This window comes from Chroicocephalus ridibundus, chromosome 2, assembly GCF_963924245.1.
Source record: "Chroicocephalus ridibundus chromosome 2, bChrRid1.1, whole genome shotgun sequence".
Classification (NCBI taxonomy): domain Eukaryota; kingdom Metazoa; phylum Chordata; class Aves; order Charadriiformes; family Laridae; genus Chroicocephalus; species Chroicocephalus ridibundus.
The window spans coordinates 76,279,531-76,297,084 of NC_086285.1; the positions used below are offsets into that span (position 1 = coordinate 76,279,531).

Here is a 17,554-nt window from a genome sequence, read left to right on the forward strand (position 1 = left end):
GAAAGAGAAATTACAAGAATTAAAACTCATTTCCTGGTGGCAGTGTTGTCAACCATCGTGATTTTATCATGAGCCCTGTAAAAATCTGATGGTGTTACATTACTGCAGAAAAATCTCATAACTTTTTTTTAAGTCAAAGTTCTTGTTTTCTGGGTTGTGGAGAAAGGACAGAAACATTAAACACTCAGCAAAATACAAAAAGCAAATTAAAGTGAACAGATTAATTTTAAAGCCTCAAGCTTTTAAGGATAATCATGATCTCAGATGTTCAACCTGTAATTTCTTAACATACAGCGATAGTGACACAGAGTGTCCCTTATTTACACAGCACGTTTTGTACCTTCCAAAACTAAAATGGCTTTTTTCTTTTTTAAAGAGGGAAAAGAATTGCAACATCTCAGCACGTTTCTAACGTTTTATTTAAAAGCCAACACAGCTGCACTCTAACGCTACTTAAAGATGAGAACCTCCACCAAATTACCAAACTTGTTTTAAGCAGAAAGAGATTCAACATGCAAATATTTTGCAGAGACAATGATTCAAGAGTTTGCAGCTCTTCTCGCTGCTCTTTTCCAGGGAGCATGACTTGCTGACAGGATTAACTACTGCCAGGCTCACGAAGCTGGGAGACAGCTGCCACATGGCAGCCATTTATTACAAAGCTCCACTCCTCTAAAGTTAGGAAAGAGGCAGACTATTTCATCTGTGTTATCAGCAGGGTTCCTCTGCTCCACAGGCTTTGAGACTAGGCTTTCTCTAAACAAACACCTCCTTTTCTCCCCCACCTTGTTAACATCATTATCTTCCTGTCTTCTGTTTCTGGTCAGCACAGGAAATATTCCCCCTATCACACTCTCCAAACAACAACAACAAAAAATCTATAATCAAGATGATTTAAAATGTTCAGAAACACCCATACGCCCCAAAATAGATTTTTTAATTAGAGAGTTGTATCTTGAAATTTTAAGGGGGGAAACCACATGCTACAGAGAGGAGAGAGAGATGTGCTGGAGCAAAGGGATTCAGAAGTGTGCTGTACAACCCTCGCTCTCCCATCCTCCCTAGGAGGCATTTGTAACTTCAGCCTCCAACTGCAATGCCCAAAGTGGCTACACAGCTTTTTCATGAGCAAGATGACCTGTAGCGCAACCATGAGCAAGACAACCCTTCCTAGCTCATACCTCCATAGCAGGCAGACCCTGAGCAGACCCACTAGCCAAAAACCACCCTCCTGCCCCGCACTGTATGAGGCACAAACAGGTCTCATGTTAACCATCTCACACAATCTCCTAGGGACCAGGAACAGACATACACCATCTACATCATCTCCGTGTGATACTAAGCATAGATGACCATCGCTTACCATTCTCCTGTTGTTCGAACCAGAGATAAGAGACGCAAGCTAGCTATTTAATTTTACCTGGGGTTATTCTAGATACGTATTTGCCACAGATGCCAGAGTACCACAAATCACTCAAACGGAGGTTTATTGCTTCCCCCAGGTGACAGGAGAACCCAGCCTTGAGAAAAACATCTTTCTCCCATCACTGATGGACAAGTTGCCAGAGTCTTGTAAGCACACCCACTGGCTTATACCAGCTAGGCAGGTAGCCGTCAGGGTTGTTTGCAGAGCTCTAAATTCTGAAATACAACATTTCTTTCATGTTTTAGTTAGGTAAATTAATTACAGCAGTACATGGTGCTGGCAAGCCTCTCCAAGTTGAGCTCCTCACAGGAAAGCCACTAGGAAATTTTTAAACAGCAGTGCTACTTGCCAATTATATTCTTCAGTACGAGTTTTCTTTCTATTTTGAAGTACACACAGTGAAACTAACCTGTGGGAGGTGCTTCCTGAACACTGACAAAATGAAGCAGCATCTGTTAATTTTCATAGACTGCAACACGTGTGCAAAAAACGGGCACAGGGACCCAGTTCAACAATTTCTTATGGAATTCAGAAGTCCCTCAGCTTCATCAGATGAGTAGAAGAAGACTCCTCAGAAAGGACATATCCCTATCTGACTTGAAAAAGATGTATTTTCAAAACAAGAACTGCATACAAACACACACACACACACACACACACACAGAGATCCCCCTTCATCCACAACCACATCCAACTGCTGAACTTCCAAGTTCCTTGTAATATAGTTTTTGCTCTGGGACTTTAAAAGCCTAGCAGGCATTTCTAGAGGATTTTACAAAGTACACAGGCCCGGCCTTGTAAAAGCTCATGAGGAATCCACGGAGGTCATCGTGGAGCTTAGACAGTCTGCAAACAGCATAATCCACGTGCTGGTGAGGTAAGGAATGACCAAAGTCGGGCAGAAAGGCCTGGAGACTTCTGCAGTGACCAGCTTCTCCAACAATGCTGTAAACCCTGAAGGAAATGCCTGCTGATCTTCAAGGCCCTTCAGTAGGAACAGCCTTAAATTTCCTGAACATGAACATTCTGGTTGCGAGGCCACAATCCTCTTATGCACAGAGAGAAAAATATAAAGCAAACAAAAAATGATAAAATCCACTAAGGTTAATAACCGCAAATAACCAGTGAGACTGACCCTCTACTCTGCAACGAGCTGTCGGATCCATCCAGCAAAGTTTTGATGCTCCTCGGCACAACAGCCACACGGATCAAGCAGCAGCTTACAATCTCTGCAGCTTTCCTTTTTCTATTCCAGGCAGTCCTCCACACGTGTAGACTCCTGGAACGCAACACTCAGTTGTTCGGACTAGGAGGGGATGCTACAGCCTGTAGCTGTACAAGGTGTCCACCGTAACGATATCAAGACCACTGCAGTGCGCTGCACTGCTGGCAGAATTTTAGGTACAGCCTTCAGTCGCCTGACGGGCTGCACAGGCGACCATGAATAAAGGGTAGTCTGGACACCTGCACACTGCAAAGAATTGCAGGAAGTTTATTTCAGGAACGCTGGGGAAAAAAAAAAAAAAACAGACAAAATTGTGAACAGGTTTCTTCAGTAAGTGAAGTTTCAAGTTGCTACTCCTCCAGCCAAAAACGTTTGCTGCTAGTCCAAAACCACCCTCCTCTTCCAAAAAACCAATTCCACCGCTAGTGCTTCACACATTGCCATCAAACAGATGATACAGACAATTCTTCCCACAATTCACGTATAAAAGGGAAACTCATTTCCTTCTGCTGACTCCCATTGACATATAATATACCACAACGTTAGTCTGAAGCAAACTAGTATGAATTATGGATAGGTTCAACCCAATTCTGGGTAAAGTAGTACCTGCAAGTGTTCACCATAGAGAAAAACAAACGACAACAACAAAAAAAATCAACCGAGTGGCTTGTGCGTGCACCCACCCCAGTTTCTGTGTAGGACAGCAAGACAGTGGAACCTTGAGTAATCACTTTCATATATGCACACAGAGCAAAGCAACACTGAAGTATCATAATCAGACCTATGATACTGAAATTCATACTTCTTTTCAGGAGTGACGTTCCCACGTGAACATTTTCGCAGTCACATATACATACGTGCCCACACAGTCACTTTCTTTTAATTGTAAAAATGAAATCACCTCGCTTTATAGTTTTAAGCCAGTACATGCTATGGCAATATATATTATATATAACATTAATCTTGCTGAGGTCACTTAGAATCTGCTCTACGACCAGAGGTGAACAAGACATAAAGTGTTCTAAAAGAGTCACACACACACAAAAAAAAACCCCAACAACAAACTGATATTGTTCTTTGATTAGGTTACAACTCTTTAAAGGAACAAACTGTATTTCTACCCAATTGACAGAGGCCATCCTCCAAACTTCATCTAGAAATTATGTTCATTCAGAGCAAAAGACAAAGAAAACCTCGACACCAAAACCCGTACTTTCACTCAGATACTAAATAGCAGGAGCTATGTTCCAGTTCCAGTTCAGATATTATTGTTTTGTAGTACGTTTTATACGCCTTATGGAGTTCAACTGTTCAATATAAAGAGATACAAGAGAAGAATTCAAGACATCCGTAGCCATCTCACCCGTAGACCTGACAAGCTTTGAATGAGTTAAACCAAGATACTAAAAGGAGAAAGCAAGGAAAACCACCAGCTAAATAAATTATTTTTCACTGTAAGGTGAAAGACTTTTCTCAATCTACCCACTCATTTCACACATGCTAATGTGCAAGTATCATTCTACCAAAAATTAGAAGAGAGTCACCACCAGATTTGTTTCACTTGTTCCTTCACCTGAACTTCAAACAGGGTTTCTGAAGCTAAAAGATTTCACCATCCCTACTTACTGACAGCTGAAGACAGAAACTGTCCGTTTCCTCATCTGCTAAGGTCTGGCATGCCACGGATGCTGGGGAGGTAGGCACTTTCATAAACAGAAGTGGCAGCAGCAACATGTTCAGTGTATTTCATGCCGAACTTGAAACGTGATTCAATGCAGATTTGACATAAAAAATACGAAAGCTGACAAGTTCAACAGTTCCTCAGCAAATATACTCCTCTGGAACTTCCTAAAATCTCTAAACATGGATAATTTCTGAAGTAACGAGGTCTTTAAAATAGCAGTAAGCAAGCTCCCCGACGGGTGGGGTAATTGGGAGGGTTATCACACCTCTGGGGGAAGTCACAGGCTCTATCTTGGCAGTGTTTCATCCCTTCATGTACCCAGGGGACTGATTAGTTCATGATAAGCAATTAGGCACCCTAGGGAGGACAGTTAACCGTCTTACCAAAACAAAAAGGCTGCACAAATGTAAGTCTCACTAGATTAAAGAAACACTATCTGAAGAACAGCAAATTTGTGTTTGTTCCCTTCTACTGGAACTAGCAAATATTACATTTTGCGTACATATGGCACACACAGATCTCAGAAATCCCAAATTTGAGCACGTACTTGCTGCTAAATTGGTAACAAATGCTCTGAAGCATTTTCTTTCCCAAGACACCAGTGCTGTGATGCAGGAAAAAAGGAGGAGGGACGGAGGGGAGGAATACAGTAAATAATGATTAGCCTAGAAATAACGATCTCATTCATTTAAATTCTCTTCCTCGTTGTTAAAATAGCCCCCAACCAAGGATGAGCTGCAGAAAGCTGGGACCTGGGAAGGCTATATACAGCCAAATGCTGGTTGATTTCAGAACAAAACCTCCAGTCAGCAGCAGTCCCACCATTACATGCTCTGCTCCTAAAAAAGTTCTGGGAAGCTCCTGCCCACTGTGAGGCTTGCAGTGAGGCTCCTATGCGTGTCACAATCCTACCCATGTTAAACATTTCTCTCTGGTGAAGCAGAGGGACGAATTCACCTTTTGCCTGCCAACTGATGTAAAAGCTCCAACACACACCAGAGCTGCCGATGACGCCATTTCTGACTTACATCAGGGCCAGTGTATTTCAAAGTACTTTGACGGCTTAAAATATGAAGGAATGCGTTTCAATAAGATGACCCCCTGTTCCTTTCTGTCCTTTTATCTTTTCTTAACAGTTTGCCATCCAGTGATAGGAGGGAACCCCAGCTGCATAGCCTGAGCTTTTATCTTCTGCTGACCGTGCAACAACACAAAGCTCAGCACTGGATTTCCTGCTGCTTGCCTAAAGGGGCTGTTCAGCTTGTTTAAATATTACTTGCCTTGGGAGCCTTGGAGTTGTGCCCAAGCACTGTACTGTATCTTCCCAGCATCCATTTCAGCATGTGCTTTAAAGGTCTTTAGGTTCGATGTACTATGCTCTCCCTCGCTACAGGAGGAGCCTGATGCCTTTAGAAAAAAAAAAGAAAACCCACCCGACTCCTCCCTCTCCCCCCAGTCCCCCCATTAATCCCCCTGCCTCATTCCGTTACACAGCTAACAGAAGTCCCTCCTCATCCCCAAAGCATGCTAACATGTTTAGTCCAGTAAACCGAACCAATTACAACCAAGGGAAAAGACATTCTGGTATGAAAGGCTACAGTTAGGAACAAATCAGATCCCCTATATCACATACAGCAAGCTATCAACGCTCACTGAGCAAACAACCGAGAAAGTACAGTAGCAAAAGTGGGCTTTTAAACTGAGCTGTGTTACAACAGCCTCTTGTCATGCTAGATTTGGGGAGTCTCCACAATGGATTTTACACAAAAAAGAATCTTCAAACATGACCTTCTCCCAGTTTGCAAACTTAAGGCACGCACTTTCCTCGTGCAGAGCAGTGATGGAAATAAAACACGGCTTTTACAAAAACAGAAAGGATATTCCAGCCTTCATGAATTCTTTCGGAAGCCCTCCTTTTCACAATTACCATGCCACCAAGAGGCTGAGTTCTGGCTACAAGGTCAGCAGGGAGATAACCTTGGCCAATAGAAACGATCTGCATCAGCCCAAAGGCAGCGCCAGGCGGCCACCCATTAAGCAGCCCAGCAGGCCTCACTGTTAACCTGTTTGCAGCCGATAACAGCTGATACGGATGGAGAAGGAGGAGATAAAAATCCAGACTGAAAATCTATTTGTGGAAGTTGTGGACACAGCAGCTCAAATGCAGAAAACTTTAGTGACTACTAAAGTTTGTGAGAATTGTCCTGTAAAAACATGTCTCTCATACGCCACGGCAGCTAAGATGCAGCCCTATACATATACCCGCCACAGGCTGATGGAGAAATACAGTTGCAAAGAAACTCGAGGCTGGAAGTGAAAACCTGTTTTTAATCCATTCTGCTTCGCCTCAGCCTGCAGTGTACAGACCGATTTAACCTGATGTAAGCCGTGGCTGTCATTCAGAAGGACAGACTGCCAGTCCTTGCTTCACCCCGCAGCTCCAGCCACACCTTCTCCCTCCAGCCTCGTGCCAGTCCTAGCGTTTGAACAACCACACGGTTGATCCGGGATCATGGAATTGATCTGGTTTGGGATTTGCATTTGTTTGGGGTTTTTTTTGTTTTTCACTTAAAAACGTACACACATATAGTTTCATCAACAGCCTTCACACAGGGGAGCTGAGGCATCGTCAAATTACACCCTCTATTTGAGTGAGGGATGAGAGACCTGAGCAAGAATGTTGTCGGTAACTCTACTCCCGTGGTGCTGCAGTACCAGGGAAAGATGAAAAGATGTAGTGGAATGAACCCACAGCCCGCTCCATCTCCAGACTCCCACCTCCTGCTCCCTTCTCTCCAGCTCAGAGCTCACTTGCAATCCCTCTGCCATAAAGAACACTCCTATCCTTTAAAAGCCTACCTGAAGTTCGGTTTTCCAGTTAAACCCAGTGAAAATAAGTTCACAATAGAATAAACTACCACAATTAAACTGTCTGCACCACACCTCGCCCATGGCATCCCTGGAAGAAGGGAGGAAGAAAGCAAGAGCAGTCTCAAGCAAAGAGTTAGTAATTTTCTGCTTACCTACCCAATTTTTCCTAGATCAAGGACTGAGTGTACCTTTTGCACAATGCCAGGCACAAAACAAACACAATTCCAAAATATCCCCTTCCCTCTGCCTTTACACAGCTGAACTAAGCATCATTTTCAACTTTTTTGTTTGTTTGTAAACATTGGTAAATGACCTTTTCCACACACACAAAGACAAAATTTACCCCCTCCAGTACAACTCATGCTTCATTAAGTCACATTAGTAACAATGCTGAAACAGTCTGCCACCGTGTCCCACCACAGGTACCAAGCACAGCTCCAGAGTCCCCGGTAAGTAGGACGAGCAGCTCACCTGGAGTCCTCAGGTACTTTAGAAACAATATTTACAAACCTTGGGCCCTTGGACTTGAAATACAGCACAGTGGGAATGGCACACATGCTCCTGCATGGGCAGCTGACCCCCTCCAGAGAGCAGTACGTATTGTAAAGTGCATCACCTTAAGGGGACGGGATGGGACAGAAGTGGAGAAAAGAAACCAAAGCTGCAGAGGGAAGGGACGTTGCCTGGCTGCATGTCCTCAGGCACTGCTAGCTCACGTTGCTTGCACCATCTGATCGCTCAAAGCTAAACATGGAATGTAGGTAGCAAGTCATAACGCTGCGCAGGGCTGGAGACGTGACCCATCAGCTGTTTCTGCATTATAATTATTGCACTGAGGCACAGCAGGACCGAAAGTTTGCCTGGGCAGATTTCTGCGACGTTTTGGTTTGTTAAAAATGACACAAAAGGCCGCATGCCGCTTTCAGATTTGCGACTACAGTCGCTGTTCCGCAGGCCCGGCATCCCATCCTTAAAATCCTCAATCCGCAAGAAAAGCAGAAGGCCCAGAACTATTTCGCTTTATTCAAAACTGTATTAAGAAGTCAGATTTCACAGGGCTGTGATCTCTCTCTCCCCACCCTCCACAAGACAGAAAGGAGCTTCACACAAAGATGCAGCGAAGCAGCACTCCTGAACCACCGTTCTCTGCATTTCTAAGCTCATCTTGGTCATTTCCCCTTCAGGCCACTTCTGCTCCCAGGCCTTCTCTCGATCTCTTTTTATTTTTAAAGTTTCTGCTACTAATAAAAAAAAAATGAAAACCTTATTGCAATACCATCATTTCCTTGTATTACCATATTCTCTAGTGAACTGATTAATTCTCAGCAATCCTGACCCTTAGCTCCCACTGGGCATCAAGCGATGCAAATGGTTTCTTTCAGCTCTTCCTCCATTTTATTTTTGTCCTAGCATGCACTGAGCACCAGCAGAGGACTACGTTTGGCAACTCTGGACTTAAAAACGCCAAGTATCTTCACTGGTACTGCTGGAAAGGAACACTTCACTTTCAGGCAATTCGATTGCTTCTGTAGCATGCTCAGAACTGAGCAAAGCTCAAAGAGAACAGGTCAGTAAAGAAAATATTTAAATCAATGTATATTCAAAACATGTTACTATCCGGGCTTTGCCCTCTGAGTGAAGTTATTAGAAGCACAGCTTTGTCAGGCAGGGATGTGAATTTTAGTGCAACAGGTCAGCAAGAAATAACAACAAAAATTGTAGGACAGCAACAACAGTACACAGGCAAAGCATTTCTGTCACACGAAACGTCGCAGGCAGTGCAAATCTGGATAGTGCAGCCCCTTTCCAAACCTTTGGGAGCCTTAAGGAGCCCATGAGCATTTGCAGGCCAGAGGGATGCTCTCAGGAGATCACTCAGAGCTACCTCAAGGTTCCACCTCAAGGTTCCTGTTTGATACCACGTGGACTCCCCCTGCCCTCCCTCCCATCCCTCAACCAAACAAAATAAACATTTTAGGACTTTTAGCATATTTCCAGACAAAGACGGAATACAAAGGGATATCCCCCAAACTTCAAGGATGCCATTTTTTGCCAGAGCAGAGTGGCACAGGGATGCCAGGCGGTTACTGGGAAGGCAGGTGGACGGGAAGAAGACACCAGTAAGCTACAAACCACGCTCTCGTAGGTCACAAAAGCACACTCGAGGCTAACAGACCAAAACTTCTGTTAGCACAAGAAGAGCACCCATCTCTAAGAAACCACTTCCTATCTTATTCTCCCCATCCCCTCCCTGATAGCCTTCTCCCTATTGTAATTTGGAACAGCCAAGCAACTGATCTCTAACCATCCATCAGAAGAATTGGCTAATACAACGTCACCCGGCCCACCACACGAACAAAAACCACCAACGAATCCAGCTAGTGGTTAACTGCAAATTTTTGCTTGTACTGATGGTATTACACTGCCGAGGGTTCCCTTGCCTTTGCACCGCATACACTGCCCTCTTAGAAACCCCCTCTGCTCAAACTCAGATTTGCAAATACATGTACAGATATTCTACACATCTGCTTCCACCTGGTGGATTACCAGAGATGGAGACTGCAGCATTTTCAAAAACAAACGTGTAAACCCACCTCTAAAATTAGTTGCATGGTAATTCTGTGGGCAAGAGCAGAGGGGAAGAGCGGCTGGGCTCAGGGGGGAGGGGGAGGTTTGCTAGAAATGGAATACTGATTGCTAAACTGTTTAACCCATTTTGAAATTCAGGTTTTTTCTCTCTTGGAAAACAAACAATAAAAAAGAGATTTTTCTTTCATTTTGAGGAGTTCCTCGAAACAGAGGAGGACAGAGTTATTCAATATTGCTCTGGGCGCTTAACACAAATAAATTACTTCAATCAAGTGTCTTGTCAAAAAACTTAAAGTACTCTTTCCAGGCCTCCCCTTCCATAATCAAGCAAAAAAAGGATTTTTAAAATGCGCATTAAAATACATATTATACGTACATACTGTATATAATCAAAACAAAATCCTACAGTAATTTATTAATTGCTATCCATAACTACAGAAACCAGGTGTTCTTTTAACACTTCAGCAAAGCAAATAAACGTCAGGGAGTATCCTGAGATACTCACTGTTGTAAAACCTTTCAGGTCTGATTTCTAAAAATTTCCTTGCTATGATACCTGCAAATGCAGCTTTGCAGTAACTTCCAGTTCCGTTTTCATATGCATATTTTTAAAGATAGCAGCTGCCTTCGCCCTGCATATACAGCATCAGGGGTACTTCATTCTTGGTGGCTGAAGTTTCCAGAAAAGCCAACTCCGGAGATCCTAGGTGTGGCACATTCCTATACTCCTCCTGACTGGAAGCGAAGGTAAATATTACTCCAGCCTCAGTCTGTTTCCCTCTTGCACCCACAGCAGTTTAGTAGGATACAGTCAGCAGGCTATTGCAAATTACACTTAAGGGCTCATTACAAATCAAGGCCTCAGTCTGGCTAATGAATTGATACTAACAGGCCCATTCTATGGAAGAGACCCATTAGCTTCAATAGAAGCTACGGAGGTCCCAGTGCAAGCCACGGTCTGCAAGGGAGGGCTGTGTGGCCCCCGCTTCAGGGAGTTTATTTCCATCACATGAACAGATATTACCGACTTCTGGGCCTTTGTTTTTATTTAGGAGACCAGCGACGTTTGGCAAGGTGTGCAGATCTCGTCAGACAACTTTCAAGCTACCCTTACTCCATATGGAACAGAAGTGCCTACAAAGTCAAGCACAGTCACGAGAACAATGTTTTCATCTTACCACTGACAAACCCCTCAACCAGAAAGTCGATGCCTGTTCATCACACTGCAAGAGTCACGCATTCCCCGCGTGTTTTTTGCATTCCCCACGTGTTTCTTGCACGTGAAAGAGCAGACAAATACAGAGGTATACAAGACCGCTAAATCACCGACTCAAGATGTGGGACTAGGCTGCCAACTTCAGTATTCACAGAACTGAAATGACTTGCTCTGGTCTGGAGTAAAAGGGACACGAGGATGCTTGGCTTTCATTGGGTCATGCACGGTCCTTTTTACCATCCGTATTGCAACAGACATTAACAACAGAACACACTGAGGAAATCATCACTGCCCACGATTATCAGCTATGATAATCAATAGCTAGCTTAATCAATCAATAGCTGTAACTGCAATCTCCCACCTGTGTTGCCCTTCCCAAATCTCAATGCCCCTGCGTTACAGCTTTGAGGACCAGAAGAACAGGTCAGACTTTCTCCCCCATTTTTAGGGATTCTAGGTTTGTTGTGTTTTTTTCTTCTTTCCAGTAAGAAAAGAGAGGACATGAAAAAGAATTCAAAACCTAAAGTTACTTTTCCCTTAGCTGCATTCTTAGAAATGGCTGAAGAATATTTTTTGTTATTATTTTTCTTTCAACCAAAACAAATGTGGCCTGAAGCTAAACACCTGACATGTAGTGTTTCAGCACAAATGGTTAAAGCTTGGTAGAGCTGCATGCAAGAGAAGACTGAAAGCCGCCTGCTGATCTCCAACTGAAAATCCTCCTGGCAGCCCAGCTCCTTTCATGCAGAGGAACTTACTGACGTGCTCTCTCCATTCCTGTCCCTGATGACTCTCTCAGTATACCTGGAAATCAGGAAGCTGACTAAGCTCCCTAAAAACTGGTCTGGTCAGTCACAGTCATCCCCGCTCCAAAACGGTGAAAACGGATGGTTTGACATCTCAGCGGATGAAGTCTCAGACTACACTGATGGAAATGCCAAGAAATATTGAAAGTATCTTTTTTCCCTTGAGTTCAGTGGCTGTCACAGCCCCTCATCCCAAAAGTCAAGAGAGATTTCCAAGGCATTTTTGGGGTTGCTGACTTTAAGCCCATAGGATAAACTCCATTTGTGACGGTTCACAAGTGAGAAAATGTTTGCTTGGAAAAAGAAAGCAGAAAAAAACTGCAATCCTCTCACAATCACTCAAGTCCAAGAGCCACAGCCTTAGCATTGCCAGTTTCCCATCTCATTAAGTGTCTTGCAATACTTGTTTTTGTAATCGTTTTCCATGCTGTCTACACAAAAAGCTATCTCAGAAGCCAGAAGAACTACATTCCTTAAACATGGACCCTTTCCAGACTCACCCCAAACCTTCTGTGCTTAAGGTCCTATACATACATGAACACACAGATCACTACAGGCCCAGCAGTTAATTCATTTTCAAGTTGCCCTAATTTTGAGGCTAAACACTTCCTAAACTCCTCCATCCCTGATGTTCCCTTAGCTCTTACAGGGAAGCCAGCCTGCCTCCTGCTTTCTCTCCATTCACAGTTGCTAAGACTCCACTGCAGCCTACCGAGTTCCTCTCCCATAGGCCACATAAGTGTGCTACCATGCACGCAGACTGCGATTCACATTAACTACTACATACGCAGCATCTTTCTTTCCAAGAACTTCATAGTGAGTAGTTACTTGTTTTCCAGTTTTTTCCTTTTCTGCTCTTTTTTAAGACACGGACACCTCCTCCCCCTCTTTCCTCATCACCTCCACTCAGGAAGACTGAAGCTCACAGATCCCACGGTAGATGGCAAGGCCTCTGAATCGGCGGCTGCTAGCTGGTCTTGAATCGGCTTGGGTAAGGTTCAGGCAAGACACAGAGCACAAATACTCTTCCAGAAACTTTAAAATCCAAATGCGAATTCTCCACCTATCACCTTCAATGTCAGGCAATAAAAATGATAATAAAAGAAGTCACAGTACGAGAGGCCATCGGCTAGCTGTCTGGGGTCTGATGACTGCTGACAAGTCCTTGGGAGGAAGGGATGGCAATCCAGACATCGCTGGTGGTTGTCTCCCTTTGCCTCTCCACCAGATCCTGCCCAACTGACCAGGCCCCACGTTCAGCTCACCCGAGTTCCTACATCTCTCAGATGTAACGAACAAATAACGGCTGAACACCACTAACGGCTGCTTGAACCCAGCAGCGTCTACATCCTCTCCTCATCCTCTGGCTATGCCAGACATCCCAGGGCTCAACAACACCAACTCAGGGGTACAACGAAAAATAAACCAGCGGTCACTTCCCGAGGTCAGAGTGTACCTACAAATGTAGGCTCACAATGTGACACACATTTATTTTCTTCATGTACTTTATGTCCTCTATGCCTAGCTCACGGGAAATGCTGTTTTGGAAAGCTTTTTAAGAACAAAAAAGCCCAGTCCTTCCAATTTTTGTGCAAGTAGCAAATCCTCCAATACTTGTTTTGTGTGCTTAGGGCCCTAAAAGCTGCCAGATATAGTTGAAGGAGGGGGGGGGGAAGAGAGATTTCTGTGATGAATCCTACTTTTCAAAAGGTTTTAGAAATAAATGTATGATCAAACAGAGGTTGCTCAAATCAATATGTAAACTCAGAATGGAAACTATCCTAAAAATCACTATGCCATTAGGTTTTCTAATTATATTTATTTACAGTTTTGACAGCAAAGGACAAGTAGTCTCCTATAGAATAAAATTACTTTTCAACTTCAAGATACAATTAACACAGGAATTGGTATCTTTGCACCCTTCCTATGCATTCGTAGCATAGACTCAATGGTAGAAACACGAGGATGCATACCTGCAAGGTTCATAACCACACCTTTGCATTTAAAAAGATTACTGAGCAATCTAACAAAAGGGTGTTTACTTTTAGTGCGTACAATTCTGTACTACTCAGCCCATTTGCAATCTGTAGTACTGATATCATTTAACATTGGAGACAAAGGGACCCATGCTTCTCCATCAATCAGAATTAGCAAACCCACAGAAGTCAAAATAAAACCAACCAAGAGACAGAAGAATCAGGCCTTTGCCTGATCAGGGATGCTAAGCTACTGTCTCCTGTGTGGTTAATTTCGATGAGCTTGTTGAAGCACAGCCTTTAGCCAAGTGCTTTTTCATACAAACTCATCCATAGCGCAGAGACGATTAATCATCATTTGTTACTCACCTTCTGGCAACACCCACCTTAAGCTTGGCACCGTTCAGACACATCAGGAAAGACAGTCCCAGTCTGAAGGCTTTGCGGTAAAAGGGAGCCATTTCTGAGACCCGATCCTGATGGACAGACAACTACAGACACCCGTGGTACTCCGCATGGTTACTGGGATCTGCCAGAATAAAGCTGCTCACAGGATAACTAAAACACGAATGCAATTCTTTCTAAAAGGGACAAGGTACGTATTAAATACACCGTCTCTGCCTACTTTTCGGCGCCTGTCAACTGCTACTAGAGTTACGATACAAGTTAAGTCTTGTGAAAGGATTTTGCTGAAGAAATTATGGTGAATCTTCATAGACTTATCGATCAGAGCACCTCACTTGGTTACGGTACATAGGAAAGTAGTTCTTCTGTTCTTCTGCAGCATTAGTAACTTCTCAAACAAAGAAGCCTGATTGAGGCAGACAGTGAGGGGCTTATCAGCTTAGGAAATGGGAAGGATGGTCCAATTAACTGCCAAGCAGTCAGACATAATTCACTCTGACGAGGCCAATGAGAGACAAGTCGGAGAAATGCATGTCCTGTCCATTTATGTAACACCCAAACATTCTCCCCTGCAAAGTCTCCCCTTCTGGAGGTGTTGCCTAAATAAGGAGAAAGTCATTAGAGGAAAATCTACCTGTATGGATCTGCATCTAACCAGCACCCTCTCTGATTAAGCAACCGTCTCAGTCGTACAGGAGACATCGCCTGTTGCTAAACTGCTGGACCCAGGCACTAACAGCCACCACCAAGCAGACAGCCAGAAAGCTCTGTACAAGGTTATCTGGGGTCCACACCACTGCACTGTCTTGTCACACACCAAGGAACGGGGCAAGAAGCAGAAGGCGCAAAAAGGCAAAAATACCCCACCCCAGTCTAGGTAGGCAGGCTTCATCTCCTTTTCCTGAACCACTTCTGCTAGCACAGAAAGACTCAGAACAGTACTGAAGTAATTTCACAATGTTAAAAAAAAGGGAAAAAAAAAAAAAAAGCTCAAGGCAAACCACATGTAACAACCGATTAAGAAAGCTGTGAATTCAGCCGCAGTACTGCCCTTCATGTCCTCTGCCATGCTCAGCATGGGGTAAACAAAAAGAGGGGACAGAGAAAGAGGAAGGGGAGATGCTAGAATGAAGAGAATGTTCTCAGTGAATCACAGCTCTAGCTTGGGACCCATCATCTAGGAGGCAACAGGCTTTTAAAGCGGAGAGAGGAGGAAAAAGAAATTTAAAAAAAAAAATAGTTCCCGAAACATTGATTCATAAATATGAGCTTTGTCTGATGTTTACGGAAAGAGTGGAACCTTTAATCTGCAGTGAAAATGCACATGTGGGACCCGGTCCATCCTTTGATAAGGCACCTTGTTTTGTATAATCCTCTTCGTTTTTCAAAGTGCTAGACTTAAGACTGTCATGATCAGAAACACGTGCTTTATGCACTATGAGCAGGAGTGCAAAAAATCCCAGTTGTGTGGAATATTTATGTTACATACGGCAACATCCTATTTGTCAGCCGGTTACCAGGAGCTAAGGAATCTGTGTGGTACTAGCAAAGTTGCCTTGCAGCAGGGTGTTATAGCGAGCACGAACCAGACTATATATGGTATGTTTACTGAACGATTAGGCATAAACATGTTACAGAAGAAATGATGTCTTGTATCAGACGCTGGGCTTGCTGCTGCAAGGCAAACCGTCTTTGCTCGGAAAGGGGTTTGTCACATATTCCTCACACGCTCCTGGCTGCGGGTGCCAGTGAAACCTCTAGAAAAGAGGAACAGGTTACGCTTAAAGTAATGATTAACTACACGGAGGATCAGCCCTCCAAGCTCCACCCGCCAGCATCCCCGTCTCCTTTGCCGCTCTTCCTCCCCGGCTACTTTTTCCGTCCGGGACTGTTCACAAGGGTAACCCGGTGGCGGAGGGCACGAAGGCACACACACGCAGGCAGCCGCATGCCGGGCAGAGCACCCTCCTCTACAGGATGACGGGCACGGACAAGTGCACCCTCTTTATTTCTTAAGAAACAGCCGGCAGCAGGCGAGCAGGCACCGCAACCCATCCGCCTGCCCCACGTTCAAACCCAGTGGGCACAGGACTATTTCATAACGGGGAGGAGGGGCGGGGGGAAATCCTGAAGGGCTGAGGGAGGAGGAGGGTGTACTGAAGATGCCTTAAAGCACGGGAGAAGGTTCTTATCTGGCTTCAGCGTCCTGCCTAACCTGTTTTGTGGTATGTTCCGGTTAACCCTCCTTTTGGTTGAGTTTTCGGGGCGGGGGTGTGTGTGTGTGTTGGTTTTTTTTTTTGGGCAACCAGACCCACGCTGCAGCCCCTTCTCTCCTCGGACTCCTTTCACAGTCCATCACACACCAGCACAAACACGGGCACACGAAGAGGAGACGCCAGAAAACAAAATGCCAAGTCCATCACAGCCTGAAACTGGACGCACAATTTCTTTACTGTCAGGAACTGGACCGTCCTTATCGACTCGCCAGGGCCACCAGCCTTTGAGTGCCAAACTTCCCGCCTTCGTCACTGCTTGTCTACGTTAGCAACTTCTGCAGCTCCTCAAAAAAACCCCAAAACTATGCAAAGTGGTAAGGGGGTGGGGAAACAAAGCAACTCCCCCCACCTCAAAACCACACACCCAGAAGACTGCACGCTGCGCAGATCTAACCAGGGTGCGCACCGTAGCGATCACGGCATCAGGACGTACCTGCATCACCACAGCAGATTTACGTCCTCATTGTGTACAGTACTCACAGGGTTAATGGACAGCCCGAAGATCAGAAATATACCTGCTAAGTAACAAAAGCATCAACTCAAAGCTGTGCTGAGTCGTTTTTGACAGGGGTTAAGCAGTTGGTAACGAGTGGCAAGAAGTTGGTGGTGGTTCAGTAGCCATTTTAAGCAGCAAACGTATTAATCATGGGAGTGCAGTAACAAAAGAACCAGGAGCAAAAACATGGTACAGAAACAAGGAACCCCTAAAAGCTTAGCAACACTCACGCTCCCCTCCGTCGTATGTAAAATAGACTCAGAGAAGCCAACAAAGAAGAAAGATTATTATATGACCTCCAGAGCACAGCAAATCCCTCAGAGCAATGAGTGCTAGGCATCAGAAACTTCCTGGTTTCCAGGCCGTTGTTTCACATGTTTTCTGGGGAGTTTTCATGCTGTGGGAAAGATTTCTAAGTACACTGAAAGTAAGCCTGCAACATCCCCTTCCACTCCCACAGCAAGTATGCAGTCCATAAAAGATTAAAGTGTTGGAAACATATGCTTGAGCAAAGACTCCTCTTTTTTAAAAAATCACATCAACAGTTTAGCACTTGATGCATTTTATCAAACTATTTTGCCACC

The 17,554-nt window shown here is 44.4% G+C and overlaps 1 protein-coding gene across 6 annotated transcripts in view; it reads right to left on the bottom strand.

The window, feature by feature from the left end:
- RREB1 (ras responsive element binding protein 1) overlaps positions 1–17,554 on the bottom strand; it is a 126,179-nt gene that overhangs the window by 77,030 nt on the left and 31,595 nt on the right. For 2 of the 6 annotated variants that reach the window (XM_063325948.1, XM_063325947.1), the window contains exon 2: positions 2,562–2,932. The exons of the other annotated variants lie outside the window; for them this stretch is intronic. In XM_063325948.1, the coding sequence (XP_063182018.1) occupies positions 2,562–2,592 (31 nt within the window). In that variant the 5' untranslated portion in view covers positions 2,593–2,932. The remainder of the gene's footprint in view (positions 1–2,561; positions 2,933–17,554) is intronic. 6 annotated transcript variants of the gene reach the window in all.